Below are 18869 nucleotides of genomic sequence, written 5' to 3'. Positions count from 1 at the left end.
TAATTCTCACATGGGCTGAAACTAAAAGATCAACTTGAAGGTTTAAAGATGTATCGGAGATAGTAAAACACATTGAGACAATTTAGAAATGTACAACCCCAAACGCATCAGTCAGTTCATTACTATAAAGGCTCTCGTTTTAGGTACTAATCACAACAGATGTTAAAGGAGCAATTCAGATTCACCTGGGTTTGAGAGTTTTGGGCTTTCCAATCACTGGACATTAGATAACTCACCATACTTTACACCAATTCTCTCTTTAATGACATTAAAGTTGAAAAACTTTTCCCCATCTGTATTTTATCAAAAGTAGATAAATTCAAAGAGAAACAAAGGACTGCAGATGCTGGAATCCTTTAATATCATCTACGGCATTCGGTGCTCCCAAGTGCGGCCTCCTCTACATTGGTGAGACCAAATGCAAGCTAGGTGATCGTTTTGCCGAACAACTGCTGTCCGTAACCACGATCTGCATCTCCCTGTTGCCAGTCACTTCAACTCCCCCTCCCACTCCATCACTGATATGTCAGTCCTCAGCCTCCTCCACTGCCAGGAGAATTCCAAGCGCAAACTGGAGGAACAACACCTCATTTTCTGTCTTGGAACCTTGCAGCCTAACGGCATGAACATTGAACTCTCCCACTTTAAGTAATCCCCACACCCGCCCCCCCCCCCAACTATGCTTCTTCTTTCCTTCCCTTTCCTAGCCTCTATCTCTTTTTTCTACCCCTTTTCTTCCTTTCTCTCCTTACCTTTTACCCATCCCCTGGTGGGTCTGCTCTCCCCACCTCCCCCACACCTGCCTATCACCACCTTATGCCCACTCCACCTCCCCTCTTTTGTCCACCTATCACTGCTCTGCTTTTCCCTCCTATATATTGAGCTTCCCCTTTTCCTAAGTCCTGAAGAAGGGTCCTGACCTGAAACGTTGACTGCCTGCTTTTCTCCACAGATGCTGCCTGGCCTGCTGAGTTCCTCTAGCTTCATAGATAAATTCAAAATTTGAATTTGCTGCTCACCCCAGTTTTGAATAATTTGAGTAAATTTTAATAAATGAAAGACGTAAACCAGAAATTTGGGGAAAAGAACATTTTCTGCATTGATTGTTGGTTTGCAAAAAAAATCATGCAGGAGTCAATGCAATGAAAATTATATTATGGCCATTGGGAACGAGTGGGAACATGAAGTTCTAGGATCAGAGATGAAGATCAACATCAGTGGTGGTGGAGTAATTTGTGAATGTTGTGGGGGAAGCTGAAAATGCAAAGAGTCTAAAAATAAGAAAGCAAATAAGTCAATTATAAAAAAAATTTAAACAGAAAATGAGTAGTTTAATGTTGAAATTTTAAAATGTTCATATAAGAATGTAATATTGGGATGAATGGGTCTTAAAAGCATGAGAAATGTCCAAAGCAACAGATTCATATAGGAAACACCCACAGAGATAAGAACATTTTTATCACTAAGCTAGAGGTGGATACATGCAATAGGCATCATATTGTGAAATGTTCTTACCTTTCCTAATCTCGTTGCAAGGATTTTATGAAACTGCCCATCTGCTACTTGTTGATTACTTAGCAGTCTAACAGTTCCATTTCCGAGATTATAAGAAAATTCCATTTTACCATTCACTATTTCCAGTGCAAGGAATTCACCCTCTGGACTTTCTTTGTTGTCATAATTATACAGGAGGAGAGCATTTTCTTTTATTGTGGCAAATTCGACATAGATTGCATTGTTTCGAGGATCAAGGCAAGGGAGTTCCATGTAAGACAGTTCTTCAAATCCAAGGCTGCTCACATCACATTCATTCCCACTGGTACCTGTATAGGAATAGATGGAATAACATAATGGGCAAAACTAATACTTAAAACAACAGCAGCTTTAGGCTATTTGTGTTGTAATGTACAAACATTTTGATTAGTTTCTTTAAAATGAAATTGATTGCTATATAAATCACCCTGTGAACAGAGTGATCTGTACAGCAATAAACTGGAGACTGGTAATATAAATGGTCTGTAACATAACATATCGATCTCCTGGTGTGCAACAGAGTTTTTGATGAATGGTGCGCCAACGTCATGCAGTTCTATTAAAAATTACTTCCACTTGAAGTATTTCTCAAAGCATCAATCAGATATCTCACTAAATACTCAAAGTATTTGCTTTACATCTCCAAAACTTTAACAGAACAGATTGGGTACTGAATTTGTGAGATGATTGCCCATTTGTTCAGAGTCAAGAGTTCAATCCAACCAGCCTGACAGGATAATGACCTGCTCTATCTGGAGCTAGTAAAGTAAGTCTAATGAAAGTTAGTGGATATGGTGCCAGGCATTGTAAATTGAAATGCTCTCATTAGTAGCTTATGAAATTAAACTGAGTAGTTTTTCAGCTTACATCAATGATGATGAAAGTTAACCATAGTTGTGAAAGTTGATCATAATTGTCCTGTCTGGATTTATCTATGTATGACCCTAATCTCACTCCATGTGCTTGGCTCTTTTAAAAAAAGACTCAGGGGAATTAGAATTGGTCAATAGTTATTATTTTACCAATGTCATTACTTTCTTAGATGTAGTGAATGGGATCCCACTAAAGTGAGTTAGGTACAGTACTTTGCAATCTCACTCAGACAGAAAATAAAAAAAATTCTTCCGGAGTTAATTCTGACCTGTGGCACAGGCAATGATGGCCCAAATGTTCTTCTTTGATGCTGCATGATTCTATATTCCTCTGGACTAAATTAACACAATATTGCAATGCAAGCTCAAATGACACTGATGTTGACATTCCAGAGCACTTTCCAAATGGGCGCCTGCAACTGTACCCACTAGGAAAGGTGACACACGTTTCATGGTTCAGGCAAGGTGACATCCCACAGTAGTTTATATTATCCTGGCACCACTTGCCTGCAAAAAACCCTAATTTGCATTATGATATAATTTAATATTCTTCACTAAATACATATTCTTTAATAACTTGAAGATGTTGATCTTAATACTGCAAACTAGCTACCTTGAAGCTATAAATCTGTTGTGGGCACACTAATGTGAGTAGTGAGGGAAAAGTAAGAATAATGTTCATGTATAGGGAATTTCTGGTCTGGGTGAACTTCCTCCTAAAAGCCAAAATAAGATGAAAATGTGTAAAGAAGGGGGAAACTCATCCAGACAATGAACTGCGCTTGGATGAAAGGTCAAAGCAATCGAATGCCACTTGTAGGTTGACTTAATGTTGACAATAAATAAACTCATTGGCCCCCTTAGGGTGACAGATTTTTGGCATGATGTGTCTTGGAGCAAAAGTGCCTCTCCTTCATGCTTCTAAAATAGGAGGTTGCTGGGAGTGAGAAGATCAGAGCATAACGTGGTCAAGCAAGGTCTTGCAATCAATGGCACGATACGTTGTTTAACCTTGCAAATGCTGTGGTGAAGGATGGAAAATAGGATCAATACAAAGGACATGATAGAGAAGAGAAACATTAATTGTTTTACTGGGACAGAATATTGACAAAATAGGCAAACAGCTTGTTAAGACAGCTGATGAGATGTCATGACAAGTAAAGGCACAAAGATTAGAAATTTGGGGATGATGATGAAGTAAAAATTTTAAATTAAGCTCAATGGAACAGAATTCTACAAGAAAAAGAGGATATTAGAAAAAGAAGTTGAAGTATTATGATCAAAGCTTGAGTGAACCATTATGCAAAATTATGTTTAATAAACAAAACAATTGTATGTAAATAAAAATTATTTTCACCAGTATTAGCATTGGCTGTCTAAAAAATTATTTTGTCATTATTACCTGTTTCACTTGGTGGACACTTGCATTGAGAAGTTCCAGGCATATTCAGGCAGGTAGCTCCATTCTGGCACATGTTTTGTTGGCATAGATTTATGTCCATTGCACAATGAGGATCTGTTGTGCCTTCTGGACAGGAGCAAGAGAAACTTCCTGGGTAGTTCAAGCAGGTACCGTGAATACCACATGGTGCAGTCAGACATTCATCAATGTCCAATTCACACAACTGACCTTCATACCCATCTGGGCAGCTACACTGGAATGGTTCCAATAGAACATGAGTCAGAAAAATCATTGAAGAACTTTCTAGAATTACAGTGTCTGGGCTGATAGCAGTTTGCCTTGTACAAGTAGCACCTTGGAGACATGGATTTGTTAAGCAAGGATCAAAACCAGCTGCAGAAATAGGGATTCCCACCTGAGACCTAAGCCATTCTTTGTGAACTGTGAAGAAGTCTATCACTGTGCTGCTAGAAAGGTACAGCCCATTATTATTTTTAATAGCTGTCATCAAGAGGACCTGATTATTCATGGGCATCATCCCAAAGACATGCAGATTTGTGTTATTTTGGTTCAGGAGATCATCAATAGTCTTAACTAAATGTAGATATTTTTTATTTAGAAACTCCTTAATGGGAAGTGTAATCAGAAGCAGGACACTATTATCAATAGTGGCATTGTTAAAATGTCGGTATCTTATGTGAACATTGCTGGAGACAGCAGGGTGAACATTGTCACTTGCCTTAACTGTGAGACTCAATTCCTCTTCGTGGAACTGCTTTCCAGATAGCAGTTCACAGGAGTCTGCTACTATGGTGAAACTGATCGTGGCATTGGTGAATATGTGGCAGTTAAATATATTTGACACATCTGGATCTTCTGGCTTCACACTACCTATTTTACCACCAGGGAAAGAGTCACCATAATAATTGACTTGAATATAAATATTTCTAGGCTGAGGAGGGTTATCATTTTGGTCCAAAATTAGGACATGAAAAAGACTCATCGCAGACATTGGTGGGACTCCAGAATCTTGGACTATGATAGGCAAATAGAGCTCACTAACAAGTTCCCTGTCAATCATTTGCTTAGTGGACAAAACACCAGCTGGGGATAATGTAACAAAACTGCTGCTGTTATGATCAGCGAGCTGGTAATAGAATGGCCCTTGGTTGAGAGGTAAATCCAGATCTGTGGCATTAAGGGAAACGAATTGTGTGCCAGCTGGTTGATTCTCCAATACAGACCCTTCAGTCGTAACAAGAACAGGACCATTATCATTGACATCATCAACTGTGATTACTAATTGCGTTCTACCTATTTTTCGGTTGGCCCCTGTATCATATACAACAACGGTCACATTATAAAATGGCACAGTCTCCCTGTCAAGGGAAGATGCAACAAATATTTCACCAGTTCTAGAATTTATAGAAAATGAATTAGTTAAATTTTCATCTTGAATTTTAAACTTGAGCTGATTCTTTGGAATTTTATCTGAATCATCAACCATCAGGTTAATGACAGAAGTACCAACTGGTACATCTTCTCTGACATGGGCTTGATAGACAGCAGATTTAAACACTGGGCCATCATTTACATCTAGAACAGTAATATTAATTAGTGCTTCATCCACATCAAAGCCACGTATTCTTCCAGCATTCTTAGCAAGCACTCTAAGGAGAACATGGCTGCGACTGTGCAATTTTATGTTATCCGAGACAACAACCTCCCCAGTGTTGTCAAAAATCTGAAAGCCTTTCTTTTTGCTTTCTCCTACTAGTAGGTAGTTAACCACACCATCAAGACCACGATCACGATCGGTTGCAGTCACACGGCCTACAATAGTTCCTTTAACTGCTTTCTCTAAAATGACAAAATTATATTGTGGTTTACTAAACTGAGGAATGTATTCATTCTCTCCTGTGACATTAACATACACTTTACCCAGACTGAATTGATCACTGTCATGACTGTTAAATGCTCTGACAGTTATTTCATAGAACTGATCCAACTCAAAATTTAAAATTTCTTGTACGGTTATTATTCCAGTCTGTGGATCTATAAAAAAGAGTTCAGTGTTGCCATCTTCAATAGCGTAATTTATCTCAGCATGAATTCCTGTATCATTGTCTGTTGCATTTAGCTTAAGGACTGTAGTGCCACATGGTGAGTTTTCTGCTATTGATGCAAAAAATGCATTCTCACAAAATGCTGGTAGATTGTCATTGACATCTTGAACAAGAATAACAACTTTAACAGAACCAGTCTTTGAAATCCATCCACCATCTTGGCCATAAATCTGAAGACTGTAAACAGAATCCATCTCAAAATCTAAACTTCTAACTAAAGTTAGCAAACCAGTAGTGTTTCCAATAGTAAAATATCCACCTTTATTTCCAGCTATTATTGAGTATGTTACATGGCCATTTATCCCTTGATCAGCATCAGAAGCAGTAACATTACCAATTACAGAACCAACAGGCTGGTCTTCAGGAATATAAAAACTGACTTCTAGAGTGTAAAATTGTGGAGTAAATCTATTTTCTTCTGTGATCACAAAGTTAATTGTAGTATTAGAGGAAAGAGGTGGAGTACCTTCATCAGCTGCAGTTACTGTTATGGTGAATACTTTACTTACACTTGAAGCTAGAGTTTTAGTCACAAAAATCCAACCACTGTACTGTTCAATGCCAAAAGGGAATGAACCATTATTCTCAGTAATAAAATATACTACTTTTCCACTTGAATCTTTATCAACAGTAACTAGTTTAGTCACCCTGGTGCCTAAAGCTAAGTTCACAGGAACTGGAATCATTTGTCTGTGTGGCAAAAATATGGGTGAATAATCATTATGAGTAACAACAGTAACTGCCACAGTGGTCTCACTTAGATTGGGTTGCTCACCAAGGTCTGAGGCAATCACAATAAACTTAATTTTGTTGTGGTCACTGCTGTTGTTATCTGTGTTTTTTAATGAAATGAACTCCTTAGTGAAGATTTCACCAGTGGTGGCATTAATTCTGAGGAATTCATTCGGTTGTTGAAAGAAGTAGAAAATGTTTCCATTGCAATCGTGATCAGGGTCGGTGGCAGAAACCGTTAGAACAAACATTTCTTTTTCTGTAGGCTCTGGAATTGTTGTACTATAAAATGGCTTAATAAATTGTGGTGTATTGTCATTTATATCAGTAACAAATATAGTAACATCTGTGTTGACATCCCATGCTGAATCATTGGCATGTACTCTTAAAACATACCGATCTGTGGTCTCTCTGTCCAATGGCCTTGTCACAGTTAAATCTCCAGTACTTTGATTTATGTCAAATGGCAGAGTTGCTGTCTGATCAGTAATACTGTAGGTACTTTTAGCATTCACACCAATATCGTCATCTGTGGTAGTAATTCGTATGATTGTAAAACCAACTGGAGCATTTTCTACAACATATGCAAGGAAAATTTGGGAAAACCGAGGAGCATTGTCATTTTTGTCCAGAACGGAAATAATGACTGTTGCTGTACCTCTTTTGGGGTTGTTTCCTTTGTCTTTTGCTTCAACTATTAGTGTGTATAATGCCACCTGTTCCCTATCTAACATCCAAGCAGTTCCGATGACTCCAGTGGAACTATTGATATAAAATGCATCATTAACATTGCCGTCATAAATACTATATTCTAACAATCCATTCAGAGTAGAATCCAAATCAACTGCAGACACATTGCAGACTTTGCTGGCTGGGAGATTCTCATATATTTCACATTTATAGACATTCTGTTTAAATGTAGGAAAATTGTCATTTATATCTGTAATGTTGACATCTATTCTAGCGTAAGAAGAAAATGGTGGTGAACCTGAATTTCTGGCTTCAATCCAAAGCTGGTAGTGTTTTACAATCTCAAAATCCAGAGTCCTTTTTATAATCACTTCTCCTGTTAGTTGATTGACTTGAAATACATCTCCAAAGTTGCCCGCTGCAAGATAAAAGCAAATAGGCCCAACTTCTCCTTTCTCTTTGTTTAAGGCATTGACTTTGGCAATCACAGTATTTATTGCTTGATCTTCTGGGTATACGTGCACTGTCTTATCCACAGATATTTGAGGGAAGTCAGTGGTGCTTTGAAATCGGACAGTGATAGTTGTACTGTCCATTTTTGGATCTTCTCCTCTATCTGATACATTAATGTTTATTGTAATATCCATTGGACCTTTCAAAGTGTGCCATGCAAAAACCACACCGCTGAGTGGGTCAATTTCAAATTTGTCTGTGCTTGGACCAAATAAAGAAAAACGTAGGTCAGCATTTCTTCCAACATCTCCATCTTTTGCAGTTACCGCATAAACAATTGACCCTGCGGGCAAAGTTAAAAGTAGATATTTGGTAAAAGTATATCTACGATAATAATTGCTTTACATTTAAGCCTAATAAAACCTTATCAGTAAATATTTAATCTGGTTTAGTTTCCTGACTCAATTTTTTTGCAGATAAAATTGTTAAATCCTCAAACTGCTTTCAACAGTCTCTTCCCAATGATTTGATATCAGAGTTTCATTAGATCTAGTAGGTCTTAGAGCTTCATGGTTTTGCCAGTGGAATCTTTCAATAATCTTGGCAGGTCCCATAGAAGCAGGTTTGCTCCTGTCCATTATATAGCCATTGATATAGGAGGGGGTTGAATTTTGAACTTTATTGCTTCTATCGCTTTGTTATTCTAGGTCATCATATTAGGTGTACTGGCTGACTCACTGGCAATTGTGGTGTTTGTGCGAGGTTACAGGATGGATCTGAGGGTTGGATTTGAAAATTTGGGTATTAATTTTTGTTCTGTAAGTTTTTGAAGCAGCCTCTCTTTACGACTTGTTTTTTTTTCTGGATTAACTCAGCAATTTCCTCTGCCAAAATTGTTCAATTTAAATTTCTGCTCTCCCTGGCTGAGTGAAGTACATATTGTCACATGTACTTCTAACCTCCTCAATACCCTCTGGCACTGAAAATTTCAGCAGATCAGTGGTGGAGATCAAATTTTACCACTATTGCTGAAAAAAAGGATACTTTTATTATATGTTTGGCAGTATTTACAGTGATTTAAACTATGTATTGATGTAGATAATAATGTGGACGTCAAATTCTATCCTGCTAAGCTTTTTTTTTCACAAAGCTAAGAAGCTTGATGTCTGTTTCTTCTACACATTTAATGCTTCATCAAACTGAATTGTTCACTCCTCCTCCTCAGGTCCTGCCTGATTTATTTTATAGCATTCTCTGTTGATTATTTCAGATTTCCAGCATTTTGATTATAGAAATCACAATGTTTACTGCTTGTGTTTCATCCCTCCTGCTGCACTGAATGTTCTGAATCACATTGTCTATAACTGTGACTGTGGTACCAAATACCATCCAATCCCACTTGACGTCTCTGCAGCCTTCAATATAGTGAAGCCTATTAACATCCACCTACGCGAACCGTTCAATGTTCATCTCAATGCAATTTCTTTCACTTGATGCTGCTGTTAATTATGGAAATCCCCCCGGTCCCTCTCTTTATGCCTTCCCTTCCTCGACTTCATGCTGTCCCTGGATGACATTTTCTAAAGTCATAACCGTCCACTTCTATATAAACAGTGATGACGGATTCTGCTCCTTCATCAACACTCTCAATCCTTACATTAACTCTTTCCTGTCAATCTCTTTGCCTCAAACTTGGACTCGGTAGTTCATGATTTTGAGTTCAGCTGTTTCCAATATGGTATCTAATGTGTGTGTAAACATTTGTGATCCTGGTCATCCCAGGGTAATCCTGATGAGACTGACAGAGCTCATGCAATTAATGCCCACTGGAGTATGTGGAGCAAGCACTCTATGAAGTCAATCAACAGGCAACTCTGACTTGATGCCAGTGCTTCCATTTGGAAATCAGCAGTCCTGTCAGTACCTTCTCTTAAGCACATACAGCTGTGCTTATTCAGCAGTAGGGAGGACAAGCATTATTTAGAGGAATCATCAACTACTTACAGGTTTTTGACTGATCACTGGTGTTTTTTTTTATTTCTACATCAATCCCGTGTCTGCGTGGGTTTCCTCCGGGTGCTCCGGTTTCCTCCCACATTGCAAAGACATACGGGTAGGTTAATTTGGGTTTAAATGGGCAGTGCAGACTCATTGGGCCGGAAGGGCCTGTTACCACGCTGTAAGTAAAATTTTAAAAAAAATTGGTACTTTCTAAAAGCATTGACATTAAGAAAAAATGGTGAGCCATGTGTTGAAGGACTAGGCCTGACTTCAACACTGCTGCACAAGCCAGTTGTGTCAGAAGGCATTCCCCCTACAAGGCAGAATGATTGGGAAAATGAGCAGAGACTACCAAGAGCTGGAAATAAAAGAGAGAGGAGGACGAGGTCTTCTCACAGAGGGTGGTGACTCTCTGGAATTCTCTGCTCCAGAGAGAGGTGGAGGCTTGCTCATTAGAAGTATTTAAGGTAGAGGTAGATACATTTTTGAAAGATCGGGGAATTGAGGGCTATGGGGAACTGGCATAGAAGAGGAGTTGAGGGCTGGGGTTGATCAGCCATGGTCATATTGAACGATAGGGCAGGTTTGAGGGACTAGGTGACCTGCTCCTTGTGTTCTTGTGTGGTTGATAAAGGCCCTCATGTGACATGAGTCTAAGGCTAGAGCTGGAGCTGCATTCTTACATCTCATGGTAAGGGTGACAGGGAGGTCACTGATGACCTCTATTCAAAGATTACACTAACTTCTCTATTTATAAGAATGAGCAAATAGCAACCACATGGCTTTGCAAGGATTTGAGTTGCTGTTGACTGCAGGCTCAGCTTCAGGGTGCCACACATCAACTGTGAGTTGTACTGTGACTGTGAGGGATTTCATTTCCTCAGTATGTTGTGCATCATATCTTGTATCCTGACAGCAGTCAGACACCTTCATATTACTGCAATCCACTTTGACTATCTCCAGGTGAGCCACAGTGGCAAACCAAAGTGTGACTATTGTGTGACGAGGGATATGTTTGATAACAGCAGGCAGAAGTTATTAGATTAATTATTTTGGCACAACATCCTGGGCCAAAGGGCCTGTTCCTGTGCTGTACTATTCTAGGTTCTAGGTTCTATAACAGCGTGCAACCCATGAATGAGAAGGCAGCATACGTTTCCACATGAAGTGTAACAGAACAGACCATCAGTGTCCTGAAGCAATGCTTCTTTTGTCCAGACCACCCAAAATGTCCTGCAGGACTTAGCTGCATGGATATCAAGGTTCCAAACGAATTGCTGTAAGCTGTAGAACTTCACAGTGCTGGGGTACATCATTTGTCACCAGCTATAGGCTGAGGAACAGTGGGGAGGAAGGAGTAAAAGGAACAAGGAGGAGACAACCTTGAAAACACCTTTCTGGTGGGCTGTCTGTAGACCAACTCATTCTGTTGCAGAAAGAGGAAATATGGACTCAGTTCTCTATTTGCTGTTCTTCTGATGATAGTCATTGCAATATCTTCACCTCCTAACACCCTACACCATCCACAAGGCACACATCAGGAGTGTGACGGAATACTGTCCACTGGTCTGTATGTGTGTAGCTTCAACAACACCCTGAGATCAACACAGTCCAGGGCAAAGCAGGCTGTTTGTTTGGCACCCCATACACCAGCCTGGACTGCACTTACTCTCCTGGGCTCCCCTGAAGCCACCTTCCAAACCCACAGCCTCCACAATCTGGCATGCAATCACATGGGAATACTGCCACTTTCATGTTCCCCTCAAAGTCACACACAATCCTGACTGAGAGATATGTTGCCGTTTCTTCACTGCCCTGTGATTTCCCACCCTATGGAACTGTGGGAATAACTTTTCCAACTGGGCTGAAGAAGATCAACAAGGAAGAACCCTCCACCCATTCAAGGGCAATTGGAATGGGACCAGTTGCTGGCCTTACCAGCGACGTTCATTTTCTAAAAAAATAAAACATCATGATCATCTAGTCTGTTTTCTGAATTTAAACCCATGAATGACATTCCATCCTGCAGCTAAATACTGAAACATTCAATACCACCTTTGGCCCTCACCATGAGATCCCTTCTCTTGTTACAATCATTGGCATCTCTGGCATTGTTTCAGCTTTAACCAGACTCTGCACTAATCGAGTTCTGTTTGCCCTTGTGCTGTCTGTCCATGGGCTGAGATACTAGCTAGATATCTACTCCATTACAAGGATGGCTTATTTTCACCATTACTTTTGTCATCTCCAACTATTTTCTAGCCTTCCTTTTTACTCCCTAACCTATCATGCATTGGATTCCTCTGGCTCCAATCCCTTTCTTGTTAACCTACCTCAGTACCCATGGATGGTTCAGACCTAATATTTGTTTCCTTTCAGTGAGTCTCTCCGTGGTTCCACCTCTCTGAAAAATTTCCCTAGGTCCTGAATTCTCCATTCCTACATCCTGCACTATCCAACCAACCCAGCACAAACCCTTCCCAACCCTCATGATCTCCACCCAACCTTAATGGTCATGCTGTGAGTCACCCAGGTCCCACTGTTTGAATTTCTCTCCCTTAAGTCCTCAGCCTCACGTCTCCCTTACTTAAATTTCGTTTTTATTTTTTGATCTTACATCTTAATCTGTCCCCCTTCAGAGCAGCAGGTATTACTGATCTTACTATCCTTTTGGGAAGGTATCTACATCACATGATTACATTTAGGGAAAAGTTACTGAAGTCTACAATGCAGTTTTTTTTATATGAATTGGTGATCAAATTCAGGAACTTACCTGTGTTTAGAACTGCAGGGACATTAGCAACATATGGGTCATCCAGGAATTGAGGTGGCTGATCATTAACATCTCCTATCATGACAATCACAGTTGCTGAACTGGACAAGCGCTGTGTGTAACTTCTGTCATTAGCTATAACAATCAGTGTGTAGGTTCCTTGAATTTCTCTGTCCAAAGTGGAAATGGTGATAATTTCTCCACTGATTGGGTCAATAGAGAATGGAGAATACTCTCCTTCCATTGAGTAACTAGAAATGAAATGAATACAATATGACAGATATAGTGACAATATTTACAATTTACAGTAGTTTTTCTGCTCATTATAAAATCTTCTATAGAAGTAAGATACAGTTCTTTTGCAACTGTGTAATCTGGAGATGTATGGTTGGAATTTTTCATAGGGATGATGTCCACCAAGAGTGTGGAGAGATGAGAATGCGGCCTCATGGTGCCATTGATGTAGAGCCCGGCTAGGTCCAGATGAACCTGGATTAGCTGCAAACATTGCAAATGTCTCTTAATAAGAGCACAGCCACTGGTGGGGAAAGTGTAACTAAAGGCCTACGGCAACTTAAAAGCCATTCAGTTTCAAAACTGTTTGAGCTGCAGGAATCCTTAAGGGCATAATGACGTGGTCCATGACCTCAGGCCTTGCATCTTCCCTTCTTGGGGCTCATTAAATCACCACTATATCTCATTATGCCTATTTGAAAACAGTGGCTAAGGGGGGCTGAGAATGGGAGGGATAAAGTGTTTATGGAATTAGCCATCCCAAAACTTTGGGTAGAAATGCAGATGGGGGTAGCAGTTAATAGCTAATGATATTCCACACCCAATGACATAGAAAGTGCAGCACAGAAATAGACCAGCTTGTCCTTGTCAGTGTTTACACTCCACGTTTACTTCTCCCCACCCTTCTTTATCAAACCATATCAGGGTGACCTTGTATTCATTTCTCCCTCATGTGCTTACAAGATAAATTTCTTCTCAACTGTGAAATATTTACAAATGCTTCTTTCAACATGCCCATGTTTTTCCCAATTTGTCACTTTTAATAGATTTGTGAAAGAGATAGTTAGATGAATGCAGATTAAATCTGAGACAAAGATGTGGATGAGATCAGAAAACTTCCCTTGTATAAGTATAAAGCTATTTACATTTCAATATTATGGAGATGGTAACATGCTCCTTACATAGAACACTACAGCACAGTACAGGCCCTTCAGCCCACAATGTTGTGCCGACATTTTGTCCTGCTCTAAGATCTATCTAACCCTTCCCTCCCACATAGCTCCCCATTTCTCTATAAACATACAACATTAATAGTTTTCAGCAGGTTAAGGAGGAACCCAGAAAACATGTAATATTTTAAATTGGAGTCAAACAAGTAATATTCACAGACAAATGACTGGATAGAAAGATGTGAAGAAGATACATCAGATGTCATACCTGACATGCCCATTCTCTTCTGCATCTGGATCAGTAGCATTTACCCGCAAAACTGTTGCACCAATGGAGGCCGCTTCACTGATTGTGGCTGTGTACAGACTTTGTTCAAATAGAGGAGTGTTATCATTAAGGTCATTAACAATTATGATGATTGTTCCAGAGCCGGTCAGTGGTGGATCACCTGCAAAATTCGTAGAACTTGAGCAAGATATTATCCTTACATAGAACACTACAGCACAGTACAGGCCCTTCGGCCCACAATGTTGTGCCAACATTTTATCCTGCTCTAAGATCTATCTAACCCTTCCCTAGAAAATAATTGAATCAATGTGTATATGTAATTTTTGAATTTTCATTTGATTAATTTCTCAGTAGGAGGCCATTTGATAACACTGCTGCATTTACTACCCATATCCAGCTGCTGTGAGCAGATGGTGGTCTGTCTTTGACAGAAATCCCAGATTCTGGCCCAGCGATGTTTAATGAATGGTGATATATCTCCATGCCAGGATTTGTTGTGAATTGGGAGTGGGAGGTACATTCCAAAATATTGTATTCTCGCAACACTATACCAATTACCCTTCTAAGTGACGGATATTAAAAGGGAGGAACATGAGGTAGTTTTAAGCAGGATAATGCCACTATAAATAGAACCTACTGCTGCCACCAGGGATGGATGCTGAGTCCTATAAATGGGGCACAATTTAGGCAAACTGTTCTGACCTGGATTGATAAGTTTGAGAATGCATTTTATCGGTGAGAGGGTTTAATTTGATGGCACTATTTCCATCACTATACTTGTGATAAGGAAGAGATGACATTATGCCAGATTAGACATTTATTTTTCTTTTTATCAATAGGACATATCTGGTCTGTCTTCTCCATTGTTGTGCAGATGATGATATTGTCCAAAGTTACAGTTTGACTGGAGAAACAAGTGGCTCTGGGAAGCAAGTCGCTGATGTTTCAGCTGGGAGCTTGTCATAGCCTTCTGCCTTTGTTGTGCCAACTCACTCAACTTTTCCCAATGTTGTATGAAGTACACTGAACAGACTAAGCTGTGGGAGTTTTGGGTTCAGGCCAAGAAAGATGATCCATTGTGTACTTTTAGAACTTGTTGGCAATATCAGTTGATCACCTGAGCATAAAATCTAAACTCTTATTCTTGTCTATAAATGCACAAACTCGCGCAATAGTTTTTCTAAATACTCCCCCAAAATGAAGAGGTCCTAATAAAAAAAGATTTACTAGAGTGGTAAGAGAACTGAGAGATTATACCTGTTGGGAAAGAATGCAGAAGTTGGGACACTTCTCTCTTGAAAAAGGACTGAGGATTGATATTGTCAAAACTTGAAGTTTCCTTGTGGTGGCAATATCAGCTAGTCAGATTCTTATGTATAAATAGGAAGTTAAAATGACAAGGGGAAAATAGACCATGTTTGTCTTCTTACAAGCTAAGCAAAAAGGGAGCCTTGTACATATCGTAAAAACTTTATTCCCTCGCCATTTCTTACCAGTTGTTAATTACATGTTCCTTTGACAAATAAACAATGAAATTATTTATGTGGTTAGAGGCAACAATGGATTCTGAAGTTCTGGAATTATCCAGCTAACATTGTTATGGGAACGCAGGCAAAACAAAGACTTCAGGTTGAAGATGAAGGGTCCCCAGTGTCTTTTCAGTGTATTGTTACGGACTCAGTGAAAGTCCCTTTAAGATAGAGAGTGTGTGTGTATGTGTGTGTGGGGCGTGCTTACGTCAATAGAAGATAAAGGACGTAATGACGTTGTTGAAGAAGTCAGAAGAAGAAGAAGAAGGAGAGAGAGAGAGAAGGGAGAGAGACACCAGCCTGCTTGTTTTCTCTATCGATGGATGAGAAACAATAACTGTGTTTGCCACTGAAATCCATGTATGGAAGTTGGAAGTAATCCGGTGGAGTTCACTTTGTTGCTGACCTGTAGAAGGAAACAGGTATTTGTGTGTGGACGACCACGATTCGGATGCTTTTCGGGGTGAGAAAGTCACTACCGAGTAAACACTGGAGTGTCGTTTGGGTTCCATCGTGGAACATTTGGATTTCGTATTTACTCTCTCTATGTTTCTCTACGTCTACGTCTTATCTTCAGACAACGGTGGTTGTCGAAGAAGCCCTTGCTCATGTTTCACCTTATGGCTTGCGGAACTGAACTTTAAGAACCATTCCGGAACTGGGAGTTTTGGACTTTGCCACACACACACACACACACACACACACACGAAGAGTTCAGTTTTGGGGTTAACGTTCGAGGTTTAACATTCTTGAATTCTAACATACTAACATTTTTACTTTTATTTTACGTATTATCATAAGTAGTAATCAATAAAATAGTTTTTAACACTGAATCATGCCCAGTGTGTTTCTTTTGTTGCTGGTTCGTGACAAAATTGGGGGCTCGTCCGGGATAGTTCCCAAGGTTAACGAGATTCGTCCGGGATCCAATCCAAAGATTGTTGAGGGAGGTCTGATAAATTCTTTTTAATTGGCTTGTGTGTGTGGAAACCAGCAGCAATGGATATTAAGGCATTTTTGGAGTCACCAACCCAAAAGGGATTGGAGGTGGCGAAAAAGGATGATTTGATAAAGATTGCTACAAGGCTAAACCTTACAGAAGTAAAGCAGTCTATGAGAAAGGCAGATATTCAGAGACTGATAGCTGGCCATTATGTGGAAAAGAAGGTTTTTGAGAAGAAAGTGTTAAAACAGTTTCCTGGCAGTGAAATAGCAATTTCTGAGGCACAGGTGCAGCTGGCAAAGATAGATGCTGAACGAGAACAAATCCAGTTAAAAATAGAGGCCGAACGAGAACAAAAGAAATTAGAAACTGAACGAGAGCAAAAGAGATTAGAGGCTGAACGAGAGCAAAAGAGATTAGAGGCCGAACAAGAGGAAAAGAGATTAGAGGCCGAACAAAAGAAATTAGAGACTGAACAAAAACTAACTCAGATGAAGATAGAGGCTGATCTAGCAATGAAGCAGATGGAATTGAAGAGGATGGAGCTGGATAGTGAGGAGAAGGAAAAACAGAGGCAGCATGATTTACAAATGAAGCGAAAGAATTCGGAATCTGATTCTGATGATGGTTTTTCAGCCAGCAGGGAGGTTCGATTAGTCCCTCCGTTTGAGGAAGATCAGGTTGATCAGTATTTCCAACATTTTGAAAAGGTTGCTGTGAGTTCAAACTGGCCAAGGAAAGGATGGGCTCTTATGGTACAGAGTGTGATTAAAGGTAAAGCTCAAAAAGCTTATTCTGCTTTGTCTGCTGAGGATGCAGCTGATTATACCAAGGTAAAACAAGCTATATTGAAGGCCTATGAATTGGTACCTGAAGCTTATAGACAAAAATTTAGAGACTTGAGGAAATCTGCAGATTAGACTTATATGGAATTTGCCAATGGAAAGAGAATATGTTTTGAACGATGGTGCCTGGCTAAAAATGTAGATGGGGATTATGATAAATTGACAGAATTGATACTAGTGGAAGACTTTAAATGATGTGTTCCAGCTGAATTAACAACATATTTAAATGAAAAGGCAGTGGAAACTTTACAAGAAACTGCTAGGTTGGCAGATGATTATGCTTTAACCCATAAATCCAAATGGGGACAACCTAAAACCTTTCAAAAGAGTTACAAAGACAATCCAGGTAAACCGGAGATTAAATTGGGAGGTAATCAAAAAGGAAAGGATGAAAAGAAGCCAGGGCTGGAGAAACCTGTTCAGCGTACTTGTTATTACTGTAGGAAACCTGGCCATGTGATATCTAATTGTGCCCTTTTGAAGAAAAAGAAGGAAGCTGTGCCCAATGCTTGCTTTCAGGCAATTAAAAATCAAAAAGGTTTAGGAGATGCTGTTAAAGATCAATCCTCGCAAGAGGTAAAAGCGGAAAAGTTGGAGGAGGTGAGAAAGGAATTCCGTTCTTATGTATCAGAGGGTTTTGTTTCACTGAATGATGAGTCACCCCAGGTGCCAGTGAAAATTCTTAGAGATACTGGGGCTTGTCAATCTCTCTTGCTGGACAGTGTTTTAAATTTTGGTGAAGAAACTGACACTGGTGAGGTAAATCTAGTGCGAGGCGTTACAGATGACACCATGTCTGTCCCTTTACACAGGGTGATATTTTGTCGAACCTGTCACACATGTCAAGTGGTAGGTAAACCAAATCAAAAACCCCCTGTGGCTCCGTTGAAACCAATTCCTGCTTTTGGTGAACCCTTTTCGAAGGTGATTGTGGACTGTGTTGGCCCCTTACCAAAGTCTAAGACTGGAAATCAGTATTTGTTAACCATCATGTGTGCCACTTCTAGATTTCCAGAGGCAATACCCCTTAGAAATATTAAGGCCAAGACGGTGTCAAAGGCTCTTGTAAAATTTTTTACCTTGTTTGGTTTGCCAAAAGAAATCCAATCTGATCAAGGTAGTAATTTTATGTCAAAAATTTTTCAACAACTAGTCTGAGCTGGGAGCAAAGCAGATTGTATCATCTGCATATCACCCAGAATCTCAAGGAGCTCTGGAGAGATTTCATTCTACTCTCAAAAATATGCTGAAGACTTATTGCTTTGAAAACACAAAGGATTGGGACGAAGGCGTTCATTTACTTTTGTTTGCCGTTAGAGATTCAATCCAGGAGTCAATAGGATTTAGTCCGTTTGAGCTTGTATTTGGACATAGGGTGAGAGGACCTTTGGAGTTGTTAAGAGAGCAATGGGTTAATGAGGAAGTTCACTTGAGTCTGTTGGACTATGTCCAAAAATTTAAAACTCGGTTGGAGAGAGTCTGCCAGCTAGCGAGAGA

At 39.7% G+C, this 18869-nt stretch overlaps 1 protein-coding gene across 5 annotated transcripts in view; it reads right to left on the bottom strand.

Moving 5' to 3' along the window:
* The window catches only part of LOC127576201 (protocadherin Fat 4-like), a 108927-nt gene that overhangs the window by 58033 nt on the left and 32025 nt on the right, over positions 1-18869 (bottom strand). For all 5 annotated transcript variants that reach the window (XM_052026615.1, XM_052026617.1, XM_052026618.1 and 2 more), the window contains exons 6-9: positions 14035-14215; positions 12583-12833; positions 3808-8151; positions 1516-1823 (exon numbers count right to left, since the gene is read on the bottom strand). In XM_052026615.1, coding sequence (XP_051882575.1) covers positions 1516-1823; positions 3808-8151; positions 12583-12833; positions 14035-14215 — 5084 coding nt within the window. The remainder of the gene's footprint in view (positions 1-1515; positions 1824-3807; positions 8152-12582; positions 12834-14034; positions 14216-18869) is intronic.

Source organism: Pristis pectinata, chromosome 11 (genome assembly GCF_009764475.1).
Source record: "Pristis pectinata isolate sPriPec2 chromosome 11, sPriPec2.1.pri, whole genome shotgun sequence".
Classification (NCBI taxonomy): domain Eukaryota; kingdom Metazoa; phylum Chordata; class Chondrichthyes; order Rhinopristiformes; family Pristidae; genus Pristis; species Pristis pectinata.
Note: the sequence above shows the minus strand (reverse complement) of the source record. Positions and strands in the feature narration are given on the sequence as shown.